General features: G+C 44.1%; 1 protein-coding gene across 6 annotated transcripts in view; it reads left to right on the forward strand.

Annotated features, from left to right (window-relative positions):
* Positions 1-15,823, forward strand: part of sulf2a (sulfatase 2a) — a 43,116-nt gene that overhangs the window by 17,683 nt on the left and 9,610 nt on the right. For 3 of the 6 annotated variants that reach the window (XM_038697953.1, XM_038697952.1, XM_038697951.1), the window contains 3 exons: positions 319-377; positions 14,578-14,839; positions 15,580-15,819. In XM_038697953.1, the coding sequence (XP_038553881.1) occupies positions 14,647-14,839; positions 15,580-15,819 (433 nt within the window). In that variant the 5' untranslated portion in view covers positions 319-377; positions 14,578-14,646. Of the gene's footprint in view, positions 1-318; positions 378-14,577; positions 14,840-15,579; positions 15,820-15,823 lie in introns of those variants that run through there. The other 3 variants (XM_038697955.1, XM_038697954.1, XM_038697957.1) reach the window with 2 other exon arrangements.

Below are 15,823 nucleotides of genomic sequence, written 5' to 3' on the forward strand. Positions count from 1 at the left end.
TTGTTTATCTCCATATCCTACAGTTTGTCACCGTGTTTTCGTGTGAAACAGATGTGTCACCATCCCCCAGGGCATGTGTGAGGGAGGACTGGTGACTGGGAGTAGCATCTGGACTCAGAATGGCTTTTAGTGTCTGTCAGGAAGGGCAGAGACAATAAGGCCAGCATCAGGCAGGATTGAACCAGAATGTGTATTTAGATTCATAGATTTAAAGACACGACACAAGATACGAGATAGTCTGGCTCTGTTTGAGCTCCTAAGTGGAAGTTGCATATGTTCCAAGTATTCATCCACTCTGGATTTTGTGTTTGTTTACAGAACTTGGCAGTCAGAGGCTGATTTCAGAACATCAGAGACAGCTTGTTTAGAAAAGGAAGGTAAGACTCCTCACCTCTTACAGTACACACTGGGAAGGTGAAACCTCCGCCCTCTCATTTCTCCCACACACACACACAGAGTTGACTTGCATGTGTCGATGCCTACTGCATGTTTCTGTGTTCTTTTTGTAGCATGTGAGATAGGGGTCAGTGTATGCAAGGCCGTGTCTGCATGTTTCATCACTGAAATGTAATCACAGTACCCAACGGTGCGAGGTTCACTCTCTCCAGTGCAGTCTGCCTATCAATCTGTCTTTCTACCTATCTGCTCAGGTGGAGGAGTGATGGGTATCACCCCTCCACTTGAGCAGACATAAGTCAGGTTCAGATTATTGTTCCTGTTACCATGGATTCTGCAGACCTCTGAGGCAACAAACAACACAGCGGGCCACAGTTAATGTCAACGTTTTATTTACCGTGGGGGATAGATTCGTCACCCCAAGAGGAGACGCACGCATCACGCTGCTTCACTCTCAAAAGCACATCACCTCATTTGATCTGCCTGCCAGTGATTAGCATTTCATTCTGCACAAATACGAAGATGGTTATTGTTGGCTCCATTGAGATGGAATTGATGATCAAAGAGAGCTGGGGGTTGTTGCGGTTGTGTTGTGGCCACAGCAGATGCGCCCTCTCTGGCCGTCAGTTCAAATGGTAATTATGAAGAGAAGAGAAAAAACAGAAAGTGAAATGAAAGATGCAGAGAGTCTGGGTGAGGTAAGGCTGAGAGAAAAAGTCGTGAAAATTAATCAGCAAGCTACAACGCTCAGAATTATCAAATCAATAGCTGAAAGATTGCCTTCACCGACTGTGGCTTTGGGCTGTAACCTAACTTCATATCTTTACTGAACAAGTAATAATAACACAGGCCATGTTTTTTTTCTTTAAATCTGTGACTGGAGGCACTGAGCAAAACCAAATGGAAATGTTTTTGTGCAAACAATGTTTTAAAGAGCAATAAATCTGCAAGGACCTGGACACATCACCACTGCAGTGTTGCCACTGTCCTGTCGGCTGTTTACCAATAACATGCTTGTGCAGCTGCTGTGATCAGAGTTATCCTGTGCGAACAGTTGGATAGCAGCAGAGGAAGCAGCTCTCAGCACATGTGGGCACATTATGTACACAGCTGTACACAGTTGACTCATTATCACTTACAAAGACATCAGTATGTGACTGTAATCAGTTGTCCTTTTTGATTAACAAACAGCTCCTAATATAGCCGTGATAGTTTAGTGTTTTGTTTGTGAAAAAAAAAAACATGCCTGGCTATGTAACTTTTCTTTACAAAGCATCGGAGGGAGCTGAACTTTGATTTCCCTTCTTGTCTCTGTGAAACTAGCAAGAGCAGACAGGTGAATGATGTGCCTTTGGTAAGCTATTCTGTTTGAGGACTGATCTCCACTTCAAAACCCCAGCATGAGGACAGCATTCACCTCTCTCTTTCTTCCTCCTCTTCTTGCTGGCAGAGGGGGCCTTCGGCAGTGCAGTATAAAAACCAAAAGTCTTCAAGAGAAACTCTTCAAAGGAGCTGTTCATCTGCTGAGTGAATTCCTCATCAATTCAGTTTTCTCCTCTTAAACCACGGCCCCTTCTTCAGAGCCCTGGTTGATTATGACCAGAGTTATGTGATATTTCTCCTCCATTCTTTGCAGCTGGTTGTGTAAGGTGCTTTTGGTATCTTGTGAGTGACGAAGGGATATTTTCCCATAACACTTTGGTGGATTAGCCTGTTGTCTGCTGCGATTTTTACTTCCTCACATCCTCCCTGGGGTCCGTGATGCATATTGTGGGGTTCTGGGAGCATTTTCCTTACACTCATTTTCCACATCAGCAAGATGGGAACTGCCAACTTGCTTTCCTGCCTCAGCCTGCATTCTGCCCACTGATTAAAAGTCAAATATTAAAGTGCTCTGTTGTGAGCTTGGCCTAATTGATTCTTTCCGCCGGGTGCACACAGAATGGGCTGACAGCAGGCGATACCAGGCTTTGTCAACATCGGGCATGCTGCCTGACGCTCAGGACGGCACCCCAACAAAGCCCCCTGTGAGTGTGCCAACCTGCGGCAGCACACACAGAAAGGCCACTCGGCACTCTGGCCAAGCTTTATAGTAACAACAGAGAAGCAGCTCATTCTTTTGCTGTGTGTCAGCTCCCATCGGCTGGCTGGGAAGTCAGCTTTCTATTTGTAAGGAAATGGCTGGCTGTGAAGCAAGTGTGTGTATGAGTGTGTGCATCTCTGCACTTGAAAAAAAAGATCTCATCTGCCCACTTGCATAACCACTCAGCTAACTAAAGCTATCTGGGGCGATGGTGCTGAAAGGAGGTTTCATCTGAATTCCACAAAAGGCTCTCTTCTTCCCATCCGATCCACAGCTCTCCTGCCGTTAAGATAATTGCTTTAATAGCCTTTAATCACAGCCATGTTTAACAAGGAGCTTACCAAACACAGGATGACACAAAATATGTTATCACTGCCCACCCTGTAAAAAATTCAGGACATCTGGTGGAGATACAGGGATTCTGGTTGAAGCCCCATATTTTTCGCTTGTAGTGTTTTACTCTCCCTTAACTATGGTGTAGGGATAATTAATTGAATTTCTACAGCAGTCAAACAGTGTCCCTCTTTCCTCCACAGACTGAGGCAGTGTATCCCTGTCCACCTCTTCCCTGCTTACCTGCTTACCCTATGAATTTACTGGCTACTTTATGTGTGTCTTGAATTGGCTGTTCCCCCCTATTTATTTTGATTACTTTTCTACTTCTCATGTAGCAGAGTGCAACAGCAATCTTGGCTCTACAATGCTCATTAAGCGCAGACATTCATCCACAATGCTTTTCTCATGAATCTGATTGACCTTTTCGCTCAGTGTGATCCAAAGGTTTTGGCACCTATTAATCGCCCCCGGTTGAAAAGCTGGGTATATCTCCTGTCCTGTCTGATGCTTTATGTTCCGTCTGAGCTGATAGGAAGGTGCGATAGGAAGGTTTGAGGTGCGGGGGTGGGGTGATGGAGGTCAGCGTGCTGGCCAATGGTGCTGTAATTACTCTGTTAGTGAAATGGGGCCGTGCGCTGCGCTCTGACACAGCACTAATTACAACACAAGGGTGATGAACTTGATCAAGGCGCTGCTAATTCATGTTTAATAGAAGAGATAGGGAGAGAACTGAGAAAGAAGGTGAAGAAGAGGGTTGCCAGTGGGTGTGTGTGGAAAATATTTTGAAGAGGACAGAATCACAACATGTACCTTTTCTTTCTGTACAAGTGTTTTACATACTTTTGACCCATCACATTTCATTGTGACGGATTGGCAGCACAGTGGTGGAATGGTCTCCTGTCTGCTTCAGCAGTAAAGGCCACTGAAAAGTAATCACAGCGTCCTCTCCCCTGAGTACTGAGCAGGGTTTCATTTCTTCCTCCATCCTGTTACTTCACTGCTGCAGATCCCTGGGGGGGTCCAGAGGCTGAGTGGGGGTCATGATCACAAGCACAGGGGGGCCGACAGCTGGCTGCCTTTCTGACAGGGGCCTAATGGAGGGCTAATAGGAGAGAGTTGAGTCATAGAGACCACTGCTGTGACCTTGACATGAGCCTGTGGAGCCAGGTAGACAGGAGGAGGAGGGGGGACAGAAAGGTGAAGTATTATTATAGAGGCCGATGGGCAGGTGGTTTAATAGTATCTTTCTCTTCGCCATTCTGTCTCTGACTCTGTGTCTGTTTATTTGAACTTTGCTTACTTCTGTTGTCCAGCTAGTGACTTGCTTTCTTTCTCCTTTGTGTGCGGGTGAGTCAGTTAGCTAAGTGTGTATGTGCGTGGGTGTTGGCGTGCTTCAGAATAAATGTTTAAATAGTACTTAGATATTCTTTCAAAGTTTTACTTTCCTAACCTTTGTTTTTTATTACTCTTTGTTGTTGTTTCAGCAATTCTCTTTACTGAGAGAAAAATATTTTTTTCTGTGTAAGTGCTGATAAAGTATTCTGTTTGGGAGAATATTTATTAAGATTACAGCAACTTGAAATTTTTATTACTACATGCAAACTAAAACTGTTATTTTAGAAGTCGATTTCAAGTTTCAATTATGTCCTTGTAAAGTTTACTGACAGTGGTATTTTAAACTTGATGACTTTGGTGACTGACTGGGTCCCTTGACAGTTACATTTTGTTTCAGCTGTTGCAGACTGGCTCCACCACCCCTGCCTCCTGAACAATCATGATGCTCCAACACGGAGTATGTTTGCAACTAAAATAAATAATTTTGCCCCTGGCTATTTTAATTACAACTTATTGTAACTACTAACTAAATAACATTCTTCTTGACACCTTTAGTGTTTCTACAATCGAACATGAGCATACAGTGTGCATGTTTGTGTGTGTGATTTACTGTGGGCATGATTGCATTTGTCTCCCTTCTCAGTCAGTGATACGGATCAGAGGGAGGTCAGGTCTGCCGGGACAGCCAATGAGCATCATCTACAGTAAGGGGAGAGCCACAACCGCCTGATCAATCTGAGCTCTCATTAAAAGGCTGCCAAGCCCCTTGCAACCTAATACTGTATCAATACTGTAGCACCACAGAGAGACCTCCAGAGCTGTTAGGCAAGCCGCTGGCAGCTTAACTGTCATTACCGGGCGGGCAGCATGCCAGAGACCCCCTTCCTGGGCCACTTAGGCTCCCCCCATGGTCCCAAACACAGGTCAGCACAGACAGATGGGCTGTCTGGGCAGCTGTCCCGGGGACGAGGCAGAGAGAGATGGATACCGACCTGTAGAAGAGGAGACAGCCTGTGCTCTCTCACAATATGGAGGGATGATGTGGGCTGTGTGTGTGTGTTGACTGCGTGCAGTTTACACAGCGCTGTGGTTTCACCTGAGGCTTGTTTGTTTTCAGTGGGTATTTTCTGTGTTTACTGTCGCTGATTACAGGGACCATCAAACACGCTTGTGTTTAAACTAAACAAAAGACAAAGAGTTTGGTTAAAAAAAGCACACACTCTGAACTCTGTACTTGTTGTTACAGATTCAAAAAATCTGCTCTGGATTTTGGCGTATATCCCAAGATTCCTGCTGGGAAAACCACAAGCACTGAATAGCGCTCTGTGGTGATTTCTGAGTAGAGCAAATGGGGGGAATATAAGTGGCCATACATAGAAAGCCTCTGTAATTCAGATCATTGTGTGGAGGTCTCCCCTCTGTGCTCTAGTCTTAACCCCCTGTGTGGTTCCGATAGGGGAGGGAGGGATCAGTGTGTGCGTCTCTAAACCCCCAGTAATCCACCGACAAAAGGGCCAGGAGAAAGCCAGCTAGCAAAGGTGGGGGGGTGTTAGGACAGAGAATGGGAGGAGTAAAGAAGTGGTCGTTGCCTCTCCAACCCCCAAGGGTATGCTTAACACCAGAGACGATGGTCCTTACGGCGCCCACAGACCCCGCCACCCCAGGGTAAGACATCCCTCTCCTGTGTAGGGCCTCTTTGAGTAGTCAAGAGTCATTTTTTATCAGTCGAGTTGAAGAATCCCAAATCTATAAAAGTGATCACTTCTACAGCAGCTGAACTGTAACTTTCAGCCACTGTATTGCTTTATCCGGGCTGTCTGTAATTTATTCAGTGGGCGGGCGGCAGTTTACTGAAAGTTGAAACCGATATTGTCTATAATCATCGTTAAGTCAGGGCCATTAGGAGCCGTCCCCACTGCAGGTGCTAATTTCATGATGAGGAGAGAAATGGCATGTAATTAAAACACAACAAATGACATCTTAAAACCCATGTGTCCTGTGGAACATGATCTCATTTTCTAAATTGCATTATCCTGAGTAGATAAATATCACTGTGTGCATCCCAGTAATGTTACTCTCATCAAGCTTTTTTAGTGTTATGCAGTTCTTAGCAGATCACATTTTGAATTATGTCTGATTTCTCATTGGTGCCAAAGTTACAGCTAAATGTCATGCAGAAGTCATTTGGCTGCACTGAGGTCTCAGTGAGGTAGTTAGGTCGGTAGAACAATTGGCCCCGGTCGATTTGTCTGTAATCCATTTAACTGAGATGTGACACACTGTAGGGGGGCTTTGCCTCTGGTCAATAAGTGCCAATAAGAAACAGCCATCACTCAGCGGGCTGCCCTGTCCACCAGCTTGCTCACTTGTTTCAGCTGTCAGCCCCTTTCTCAAAGGAGCTGGCAATTGTCCCGATCTTTCGGACGCACCACAAATGGCTTTCCCATACAAACCTCAATAGGACAGGAAAGGCAAGGACACTCGCAGACTGCAAAACAGGCACATTTCCCTCCGACATCTGAATAAACCCATCTGAAGTGAAAACAGCTACGTATTTACAAAACACCATTGACAGTTGCTCATTCTCTCAGTCTTAAACCCCTGGAGGTGGGGCTGTGGGGGGTTGAACCCAAGTCAGGGACAATCGAGGCTCTGTTTGTGATTTCTCTAACACCTCCGTGTTCTTTTTGGGCTCTCTTGGAGCGTACCGTAAGGGCGCAGAGGAGGAGGGGTAAATGCCGTGACCCTGCCGTGGACCCTGAGTGAAGTCCCCCAAAAAACTTGCAGACCACCACGCTAGACCTACATGCCACCAGGTTGCTGCTGGAAACAGAGAGTAAGAGCGAAGTGGACGTGTGAGGTTGAAAGAGAAAACCGGTGTCTTAAGTTATGTAGGCTGAATTCAGTCACCAAAACATCCTCACTGCAGCAGGTTTTGACATTGTTATTTGTGGTGTGGCTGCAATCCAAGCTCATTATGAGGAATGTCTTCACCGAGTTAGCTAGTTAAACCTGGAGGGGGAGACAAAAAGGCAGGCAGTAGATGTGTGATGCCCCTCTAGTGCTGCCGGGGCCAAACAATTTCAGAACAATACAATAATACGATGCTGTTCATTTCCTCAAGATTCAGGGATAATTAGCCTAACTGTTGTTCTCTCCTTTTATGTCCCCTTGTTGGAAAGAGAAGTTTGAAGTCTAATATGCAGAGTGTGGGTGTGTTTGTGTGTCTGTCACTCTTGTCACTGTGTGTGTGCGCATGGTGTACATTTATAGTCAACAGAGCAGGCACAAGGAGTCTGTCGGAGCTCTTTGTTCTCCAGCGAGAACACATCATGACTGGGCTTTTTGTCTGAATTGACACCATCATACACTGTCTCTTTCCCCCTCTCTCTCTCTTCCTCACCCTCCTGTTTTTTCCACCAAACCATTCACCCGGCAATCTATCACTCCCTCTCACGATGAAACCATTTAAAAGACAATGGGCCCTGTGGATTATAAAGTTGCATAGATGGAGACAATTTTCCCCCTTGTATCTGGGTGTGCACCAAGCTCTAGCTCTGTGAGGAAGTTATCCAAAGTATAGCGTGACTACCAGAACATGACTTCTGAGGACAGTTTCCTAGTGCGTGTGCCTGTATTTATAATTTATCAGTTTGTTTGTTTATTACCCTACTTCCATGTAACTTTCACTTACATACTACTTCATGAATATTATTTGCACCATAAATCTTAAAATAACCAATTAAAAAGTCCATTAAATACTCAAAAGTATGTGGACACCCAGATATTACCCAAGTGAGATTGTTGAACGTCAGTGTGGGCATTAATAAGAATGTGTGTGTGTGTGTGTGTGTGTGTGTGTTTCCAGCCAGAACACATCACAGCTTCACCCTTTTTCTCAGGGCAGCAGACTCACTGCAGGATTAATAATGTGTTGAGTACAAAAATTACATTCATTCATATTTCACAGTCTGGGCAGCACATTCCACATGGTGTTAAAGGTCTGTGACGAATATGTAAACAAGAAAAGGAAACACACAAAAATATAGAGGCAAACTGTTCAACAGTAACTGCAGGAAGAAATATTTCACACTCGAGTCTCCTCATCGCCGCAGAAATCTCATTTTCTCACATTTAAAGTCTAACCACTGCTCTTTGTGTCTCCGTATTCAAACAGAAAATTGCTGTGCAGGTTCTGACTGTCATCTTAAAATGTCTGCAGAGTGCCAAGCTTATCAGAACTGGAGGGAAATCTAAATTAAATCTTCCTGGTGAATGGGATCAGCCTCGGCATTATCTCTTGTCATTCTCAACTATTAAAGTTAGTGATTGGGAAGTAAATGCATATTTGTCAAAAGAATGTGGCAGGTACAATTTAAAACCAAAGAGCTGAATATGATTACAGGGTTATCCACCAGGGACCGGAGAGTTTGGACGGACCTTGCTGTTGAAGCAGCAATAGGTTTAGCTGTCATCAAACCAACATTAATAATTGATAAGCCGTTAATGTAGAGGTCATTGGTAGAACAAAGTACCAAAGTAGGAATATTCTTACAGCACAGAGGAAAGTAAAGGTGTAGGTGTTGAGATAGTTGATAGGCACACAAGCATTATGAAGCTTTGAATTACCTTGTTGTTAAATTGTGCTATACAAATAAACTTGCCTTGCCTTTTACCAACAGTTCACAATGAGATCATTTAGCCATCACGGTGGCCTTTCCGTTAGACCGTTAAGTGTCGATTAATACTACAGGTCCCACAGTTCTGGGGGGCAGCAAAACAATCTTTTGTCATTAATAAAGAAGTCGGGTAGAACTTTTTCAGTCATTCTGTGAGCAACTGTGATCTGATTTTATGTGGCGCACGGCATGAGTCTCCACACAGCAGGGCACAGTGAAAGGAGTTGGTTCCCTCACTGAGAAGTTGCTCTTCATCTAACAGCTCAGTTCGGCTGCTCCTTCTTTTTCCAATACTCCCTGCAATATTTCAAAATGATCTGCTGTCAGAAAATACTGAAAATGACTTGAGTATAACATTGCATTTCCTGTGACTACTTCATAATAAAGTCAGCTTGTGTTTCGCCTGTTTAATGCTTTTAATCTGTAGCTGCAGCAGTAGGAAATGTTCTGTTTACATTAACAGTAACTAAATAAAGCATTTTGTCGCTACTGAATCCCAGTTCATAATACTGCAAACACACAAATATTGTAATACTTTCATCGGTGGGCCAACAGCTCAGTCACCATTGTATAACCTCATTATATAGATACTGACTTAACACACATTTATTCAAATGAAAATCTTCATGATTGTTACGTTAACCAAGTGATGCAGCTGCCTAGCCTTAACTATACCATTACAATAGTTACTTTGTCATGATCAAAATCTTACTCTAACTAACCATGTACAGTAGTTTTTGGTGCCCAAACTTAAAGTGGCTATAATTGATTGCAGCAGGCAGCTGTTTTCAGCAAAAACAGCTCTGAAAAGCCCCTATACACTACCTGTTCAGCACCAAACATCAGACAAATTCAGAGAGCAACAGGGTAGTTAAAATGGAGCATTTAGCAGCTAAAGAGACAGGCATTTCCCTCAGGAGTTGGTAGAGGCCAAAAACAGAGCTAAAAGAGAGTGAATATTGGGCTTACATATATCAGGTGGCCAGAAACACAACTCATAATGAATGATAATGTTGCTCTGGAACTGCTGGGTGTGTAAATAAGCTACAGTTTGCTAACATGTTCATCATATCAACTTGGGTGAGGTTAATGTTGTGTTGACCCAAAAAATATTTCAACTACAGGGTCAAATGAGCAGAAAATTATACGAGTGCAGTGTCAAAGAACGTTGTCATTTAGGTACGAGATTCACAAGCCTGATTGAAAAGCGATTTTACGACTGTGTTTTTCCAGATTCTGGTGGTGGAGCAAAGATTTGCAAGCAGAGAATGATAGATGAAGGATAACAACAAACCGTGGCTTCTTATTATCATGAAAAAAGCATTCCATACTGTATTGAGAATTGCAAACCCCTCCTTTCACGACACATGCACACACACACTCACACACACACACACACACACACACACACACACATAAACTTCTCAGAGAGAAAGTTACTCTCACATAAATGCATGCAGTTGCAGAATTTGCATCTGAATGCCAACTTTTGTTGGTAAATTCAAGGGTCCTTGGAGATTTTGCACATTCTGTTCAGAGCTAGGCAGCCCAATGGGAACAAAGTCACACATTAGCAAAGCCCTGCCAGCCTCAATTATGACCAAAGGAATTGGCTTGATAGTGTTGCAGCAGGCCACATTCAGAACTGGATGTGTCTATTTAAACTTTCCTGGCCACTTCCTTTATGATTTCCAGCTCTAGAATACCTTGGATGGCACATTCCTGCACCGAGGACAACTCAGAAGAGATTTGGAGGTTCGCTGCCGCCGCATTCTGTTTTATTCTATTCTATTTTATATGGAAGCCTTGGTCTGTGAATGTAGTTTTCATGTTTGGGAAAATCCATTTGCAGTGGAAGTGCTCAGGCTTTGTTCTCTCCAGATTCTATGCCTAGAGGTTCTTTCTCTTTCTCACACTTTCTCCATCTTTTCTCTCCATCTCTCTCTCTGTCTCAGTCAACACGTTTGTGATAGAGAATCCAGGAGTCTGGCTTCAAGCTTGTGGGCCTTCGCCTCCGTATTTCATATGCATCATGAGACAGAGCTGATTAAATTGCAAGTGTACGCCATGACTCGTCCTCCTTCAATATGTAATAAATGTGTGTTATTTTTCCTCGGTTTTCTCATATTCTGTCTGTGTTTCGTGCCTTCTTAGGGGGCTGCAGATTGGATGAATCAGACTTCAGGCCTGTTTCAAAGCCCAAGGTGTTTTATTTATGGGGGGAAAGTACATTAACGCCTCTGTGAAGTCTTTGGAAGATTTATCAAGCACTCTCTCAGCTTCTTCACTGCCTCCCTTGAACTGTGATACTTGAAGTACAGATGTGTGTTGTTGGGCAGTGTTACATATCTGTCTGTTGATCTGGTGTGTGTTTTCATCCGTCCACTCTTGCCACCATCTAACCATCATGCCCATGCTGTGACATGGCCAGCTCTGTTGTCACGGCATTTATAATTCAGTCCTATAAATAAAAGATGGACAGCATTAAGTTTTTATCTGGTGATGCAGTGCTGCTGTCTCTTAGAGCCTCTTTACAAGCGAATGACTGAAGAGCAAAACTTTCCTTCTCTGTTCTGACTTCCAGGCATCACTTGGCATTAGTATAACCTTAGATGATCCTTGTTCCTCAAACATGCTTTTAGAAGCTTATTCCCTATGATCTCATATTCTGCTAGCTTACTCCCCAGCCCTTTCTCTCTAAGCCCCCAGCCTTTAATGAGTTTTGCTGAGAGTTATATTTACTCATGTTGTCTTGTGCTTCTGTCTAAATGGCAAAAATTCCTCTTTCATTCTGCGTTGTCGGGCTGAATCAGCATTGTCGTTTCGCAGTACACTTAGTGCAAAGAGCTGATGTGGGCAGAGCTCTGTCAGGAAATAAGCTCTAAATCATCCCAGTTTACAGAAACAACATGGCTTGCCTTGCATTATGAATGCATACAAAACCATCACGTTGGTCATGTTGTTGGAGACTGAGGACAGCTTGGCTAATACTGCTGTTTTCTAACGGTTGTCTGTCTCTGTTTTTGCACACATCTTCAAGGTATAATGGCTTCTGTCTGTTTGGACGTTTGGTTTCCTCTGCTTCTTTTATTTGCGGTTTCATGTAGCATCTGCCACCCGGAGAGATAAACAATACGGGCAGATAAAAGAGAGTGGGAGAGAGCAAACTGGAAAGAAAGGACTGTATGTGTCAGTTAGAGCTGATAAAAGCCTGAAAATCCAATTAGTCCTCAGTATCAGTGGAAGGGGGAGGCCTCATGGGAGTAATGTCAGAAAATATCCACCAGCGTAGCATGTCAATAACACAACATTTACATACTTGGCTGTTGATAGATCAGTGTGTTAAATCGAACTGGATGGTTTCTTGTAAATATGGACTATATTTGGTACTGTCCCCTGACGGGTTCAGCTTTTTAAACAAATACACAGCTATGAAATGGAAGTACTGTACCTTCCACATTGCAAACCTCTCTGAAAGAGGAGCCAATGGCAAAGGACCATTTTAATGTGAGCACACTGAATCTATTCACTGTAGATGTCCTGGAATCCATTTTGATGATCCATTCACTGCTGGTTGCAAACTGAGCTGGTTAACTGTGTTTTTTTATCACCAGGTTGTTGTTTTTTTTTCTTCTTGTGGATTTCCTTGTCGCTGCTGTCTTGTTTTCATCCCATGCCAGAAATGAAAGAGGGATGCAGGCTGGCAGGGAGAGAGCATGAGAAAGGAGCAAAGACAATTTCAAACAGCACAGTGCCCTGGGTCAGAGCTCATGTGTTCCTCTGAGGAAGAACCACATGCCCTGGGAGTGGGAAACCAGAGCAAACACAGCTGCTGTTATACAGATTTATTTGTGTGTGCGTGTGCACATATTCACATGCACGTGGTGTGTATTCGCCTGTGTAGGTGTGCGAATTTGGTGCAAATCAAGACCACGGAGGAGGATGGAGGACATGTGTGGGTGTTTGGGAAGACCTTAATGAGCACAATCTGGACAACGGTGCAGACCAGAGAGGAACAGGGAGCTTTGTGTTAGACAGAGCAGCTCTCCTACATTCAGCTCACACTTACTTCATCTGTTGTGACTCAGTGCATAGCGATAAAGATTCACAGGAGCGACGTTTCTCCTCTGTAATCATCTCTTCCCTTAAATGTTTAATACATTTTAGATTTGTGCTATTAAGGGTTTCAGCCTGTCTTTGATAAGTCAGTTGTGTGCGTGTGCATCCAGGCACAGTTGCGTGTGTGTCATCTCTTCATTTGTTGCTGCTTATCCTCATGTCGAACTGTATTCCAGTCAGGTTGTTGTTAAGGAGGAGTGTCAGTCCCAGCAGAGGGAAGCTGCCGTTGTGCTTTTGTTATTGTCTTCACCTTCAAACGGGGATTGCTTTGGCCACATACTCCTTGCGGACTCACAGACACATACACACACATGCACAAAACCCCCACCTTACTCTGACAGTGGAGCACCTCGGTGGGCACACTGACGCTGCTGCTTGTAAACTGAGTTTATGACTATTGTCACTGGGGTGTGTTGCTGCTCTGATTATGTGTCATGGTGAAATAGGCACAAAAGCCCAGCTCTTCTCTTTAGCCCTCTTCATTGAATAGTAAATGTATGACAAATATCAGCACAATGATAGGTATGTGAAATAAATTGATTTTATTTAGCCTACTTTTATTTAATAAGTTTAGTTTAGTGTATTGTTACATATTTTCTATATTTGATGGTCATTGTTTCAGAATTACACTCTGAATCAAACATTTTTAAGAGGTAGGTTCTTGCTTTATCTGTTGAGATTTAGTGAACATGGTTGAACAGTAGATAACTAAATAAGTAAAGATTCTCTTGTTTCTATTGCTTTGTTTACTTTAAATTCTGCAGTCAGTGTTCTTGCAGCCCAGACAGTTAAGTACTCCTGCGACTGTATATGTTTGCAAGGGAGTATAACCAACAGTTTCCGTGGTAAACTCAGAGGGGATATACTGTTAATGAGGAAAAGTTATTAAGAGCTAATAGGATTGTAATCTAATTTTGGTGAACTGCATGTAGAGATTAATTAAGAAAAAGCTCTATTTAACACACACTTGACTTTAATTGTTATGTTAAACTAACACAAGGAGAGCGGAATTTGTAATTTTCTGCACATCTAGAGGCAGTTGTTTATTGACCTTGGTGATATTGCCACATTTATACGGCTTGCTTTCATTTTCACAGGTACTTTTTTCTGTTCCACACTGTCTGTTGACTTGGTATAATTTTAAGTCATTGTTTTCTAATCTTCAGAATTGAAATCTTGCTCTCTTTTCACATTGTCACTCTGCTCATTGACCCCTGTCCTGATTTTCCTCTCCTCATCCCATCTTCTTCTGTCTCTCTCCTTCACCTCTGCCCCCCATACCTCCTCCCACCCCACCTCCCCACATCCCTCATATCCACCCTAACCTCTCTCAGGGGGAGGTGTGTCCTGAGCTGGCCCTGGGCCCAGGCCCATTAGCCCCAGCCTGGCAGCCATGTGCTCATCACCAGAGATCATTACACCCAGCCAATGACACCACTCTAATGCATCATTAATGATTGATTAACGAGCTGAGCTCAGCCCAAACGGGTGCATTTGTACGGAAGAGCACCCTGTAATGGCTGTGCAAGGCTTGCATCTGCTATTTTTCACTGTGTTTTGTGTGAGTCCATGTGTTGTGTGTGTGTGCATTTTATTCTTATCAGTCTCTCTCTGTGTCCTGTCTCTCAGGTTCAGAGAAGGAGCTGAAGACTTTGTGTGTGAATCAAAGGACTGAGGAGGTGACTGCAGTGTAGTGTGATGGCAGGGCTGGGGCTCTCCGCCCCTCTCCCTCTTCTTATCTTTATCCTGGTGGGAATCCTACCTGTGGTCCAGGGCTCTGGCTACCTGTCTGGATATCGCCTCAGGTCTCGCCAGCAGAGGGACCGCCACATACGCAACATCCGACCCAACATCATCCTCATCGTCACTGATGATCAGGACATAGAACTGGGTAAGACAGTTTCCTCCATTAATCCTTCCCTTTGTGTGTGTGTGTGTGTGTGTGTGTGTTTGTGCCTCTATCTCTTTCTGTTTGCTTTGTGTCCATGTCCCATGGGTGTGAGTATTCTCTCCATGTGTATCCAACAGCATCAGGAAAGGGACATCAGCCTAATGCTGCCTCTTGGCACCATTCAACTGGCCCACTCAAAGTCATGTGCTCCCCTTGCCAACTCCTCCATTGCTGGCATGAAATAAGGGTGGCCTATGGCTTCCATTGTCTGGATGCCAAACCCTGGCCATCTCCCTTCCCGCTTAAGTCCTTTAGCGGCGTATTGGACTGGAGTGGCTGCATAATGGCCTCAGTGACATCCTTTGTCCTCCTGTGATCGCTAGTGAGAAGACTCCCATTGAAAAGCAGGAATTTATGGTCAAGCATCTGTTTTCCCAAACAATCACCATCAGCCTGAAAAGCTTTTAGTACACAGGAATCCAAATGGGTTACACTTTACCGAAAAGATTTGTTCCCTCATTTACTTTCCCCCCTTCTTTTTCTCTTACTATGTTCAGAATGTGTTTTGCTCTTTCCCCCTTGCCCTACATTTATATTTTTCACTATACTGTGTTTTCCTCAGTCTCTCACTCTTGTTTTCTCCTCCAACTGTTTCATGTCCCCTTGCGCCCCTTTCATTTGAATCCTTGGCCTTTGAATCTAATCTCGCCCTCCTACCCCTCCGTACTGTTTCCTCCCAGGCTCAATGCAGGCCATGAACAAAACTCGGCAGATCATGGAGAAGGGCGGCACGCATTTCTCCAACGCTTTCTCCACCACGCCCATGTGTTGCCCGTCCCGCTCCTCCCTCCTGACAGGGAAGTATGTGCACAACCATCACACCTACACCAACAACGAGAACTGCTCCTCACCCTCGTGGCAAGCCCACCATGAGCCGCACACCTTCGCTGTACACCTCAACAACTCTGGCTACAGGACAGGTGA

This window comes from Micropterus salmoides, unplaced genomic scaffold (genome assembly GCF_014851395.1).
Source record: "Micropterus salmoides isolate LMB-PRFRI ecotype aquatic unplaced genomic scaffold, ASM1485139v1 Ms_hic_scaffold_4, whole genome shotgun sequence".
NCBI lineage: Eukaryota > Metazoa > Chordata > Actinopteri > Centrarchiformes > Centrarchidae > Micropterus > Micropterus salmoides.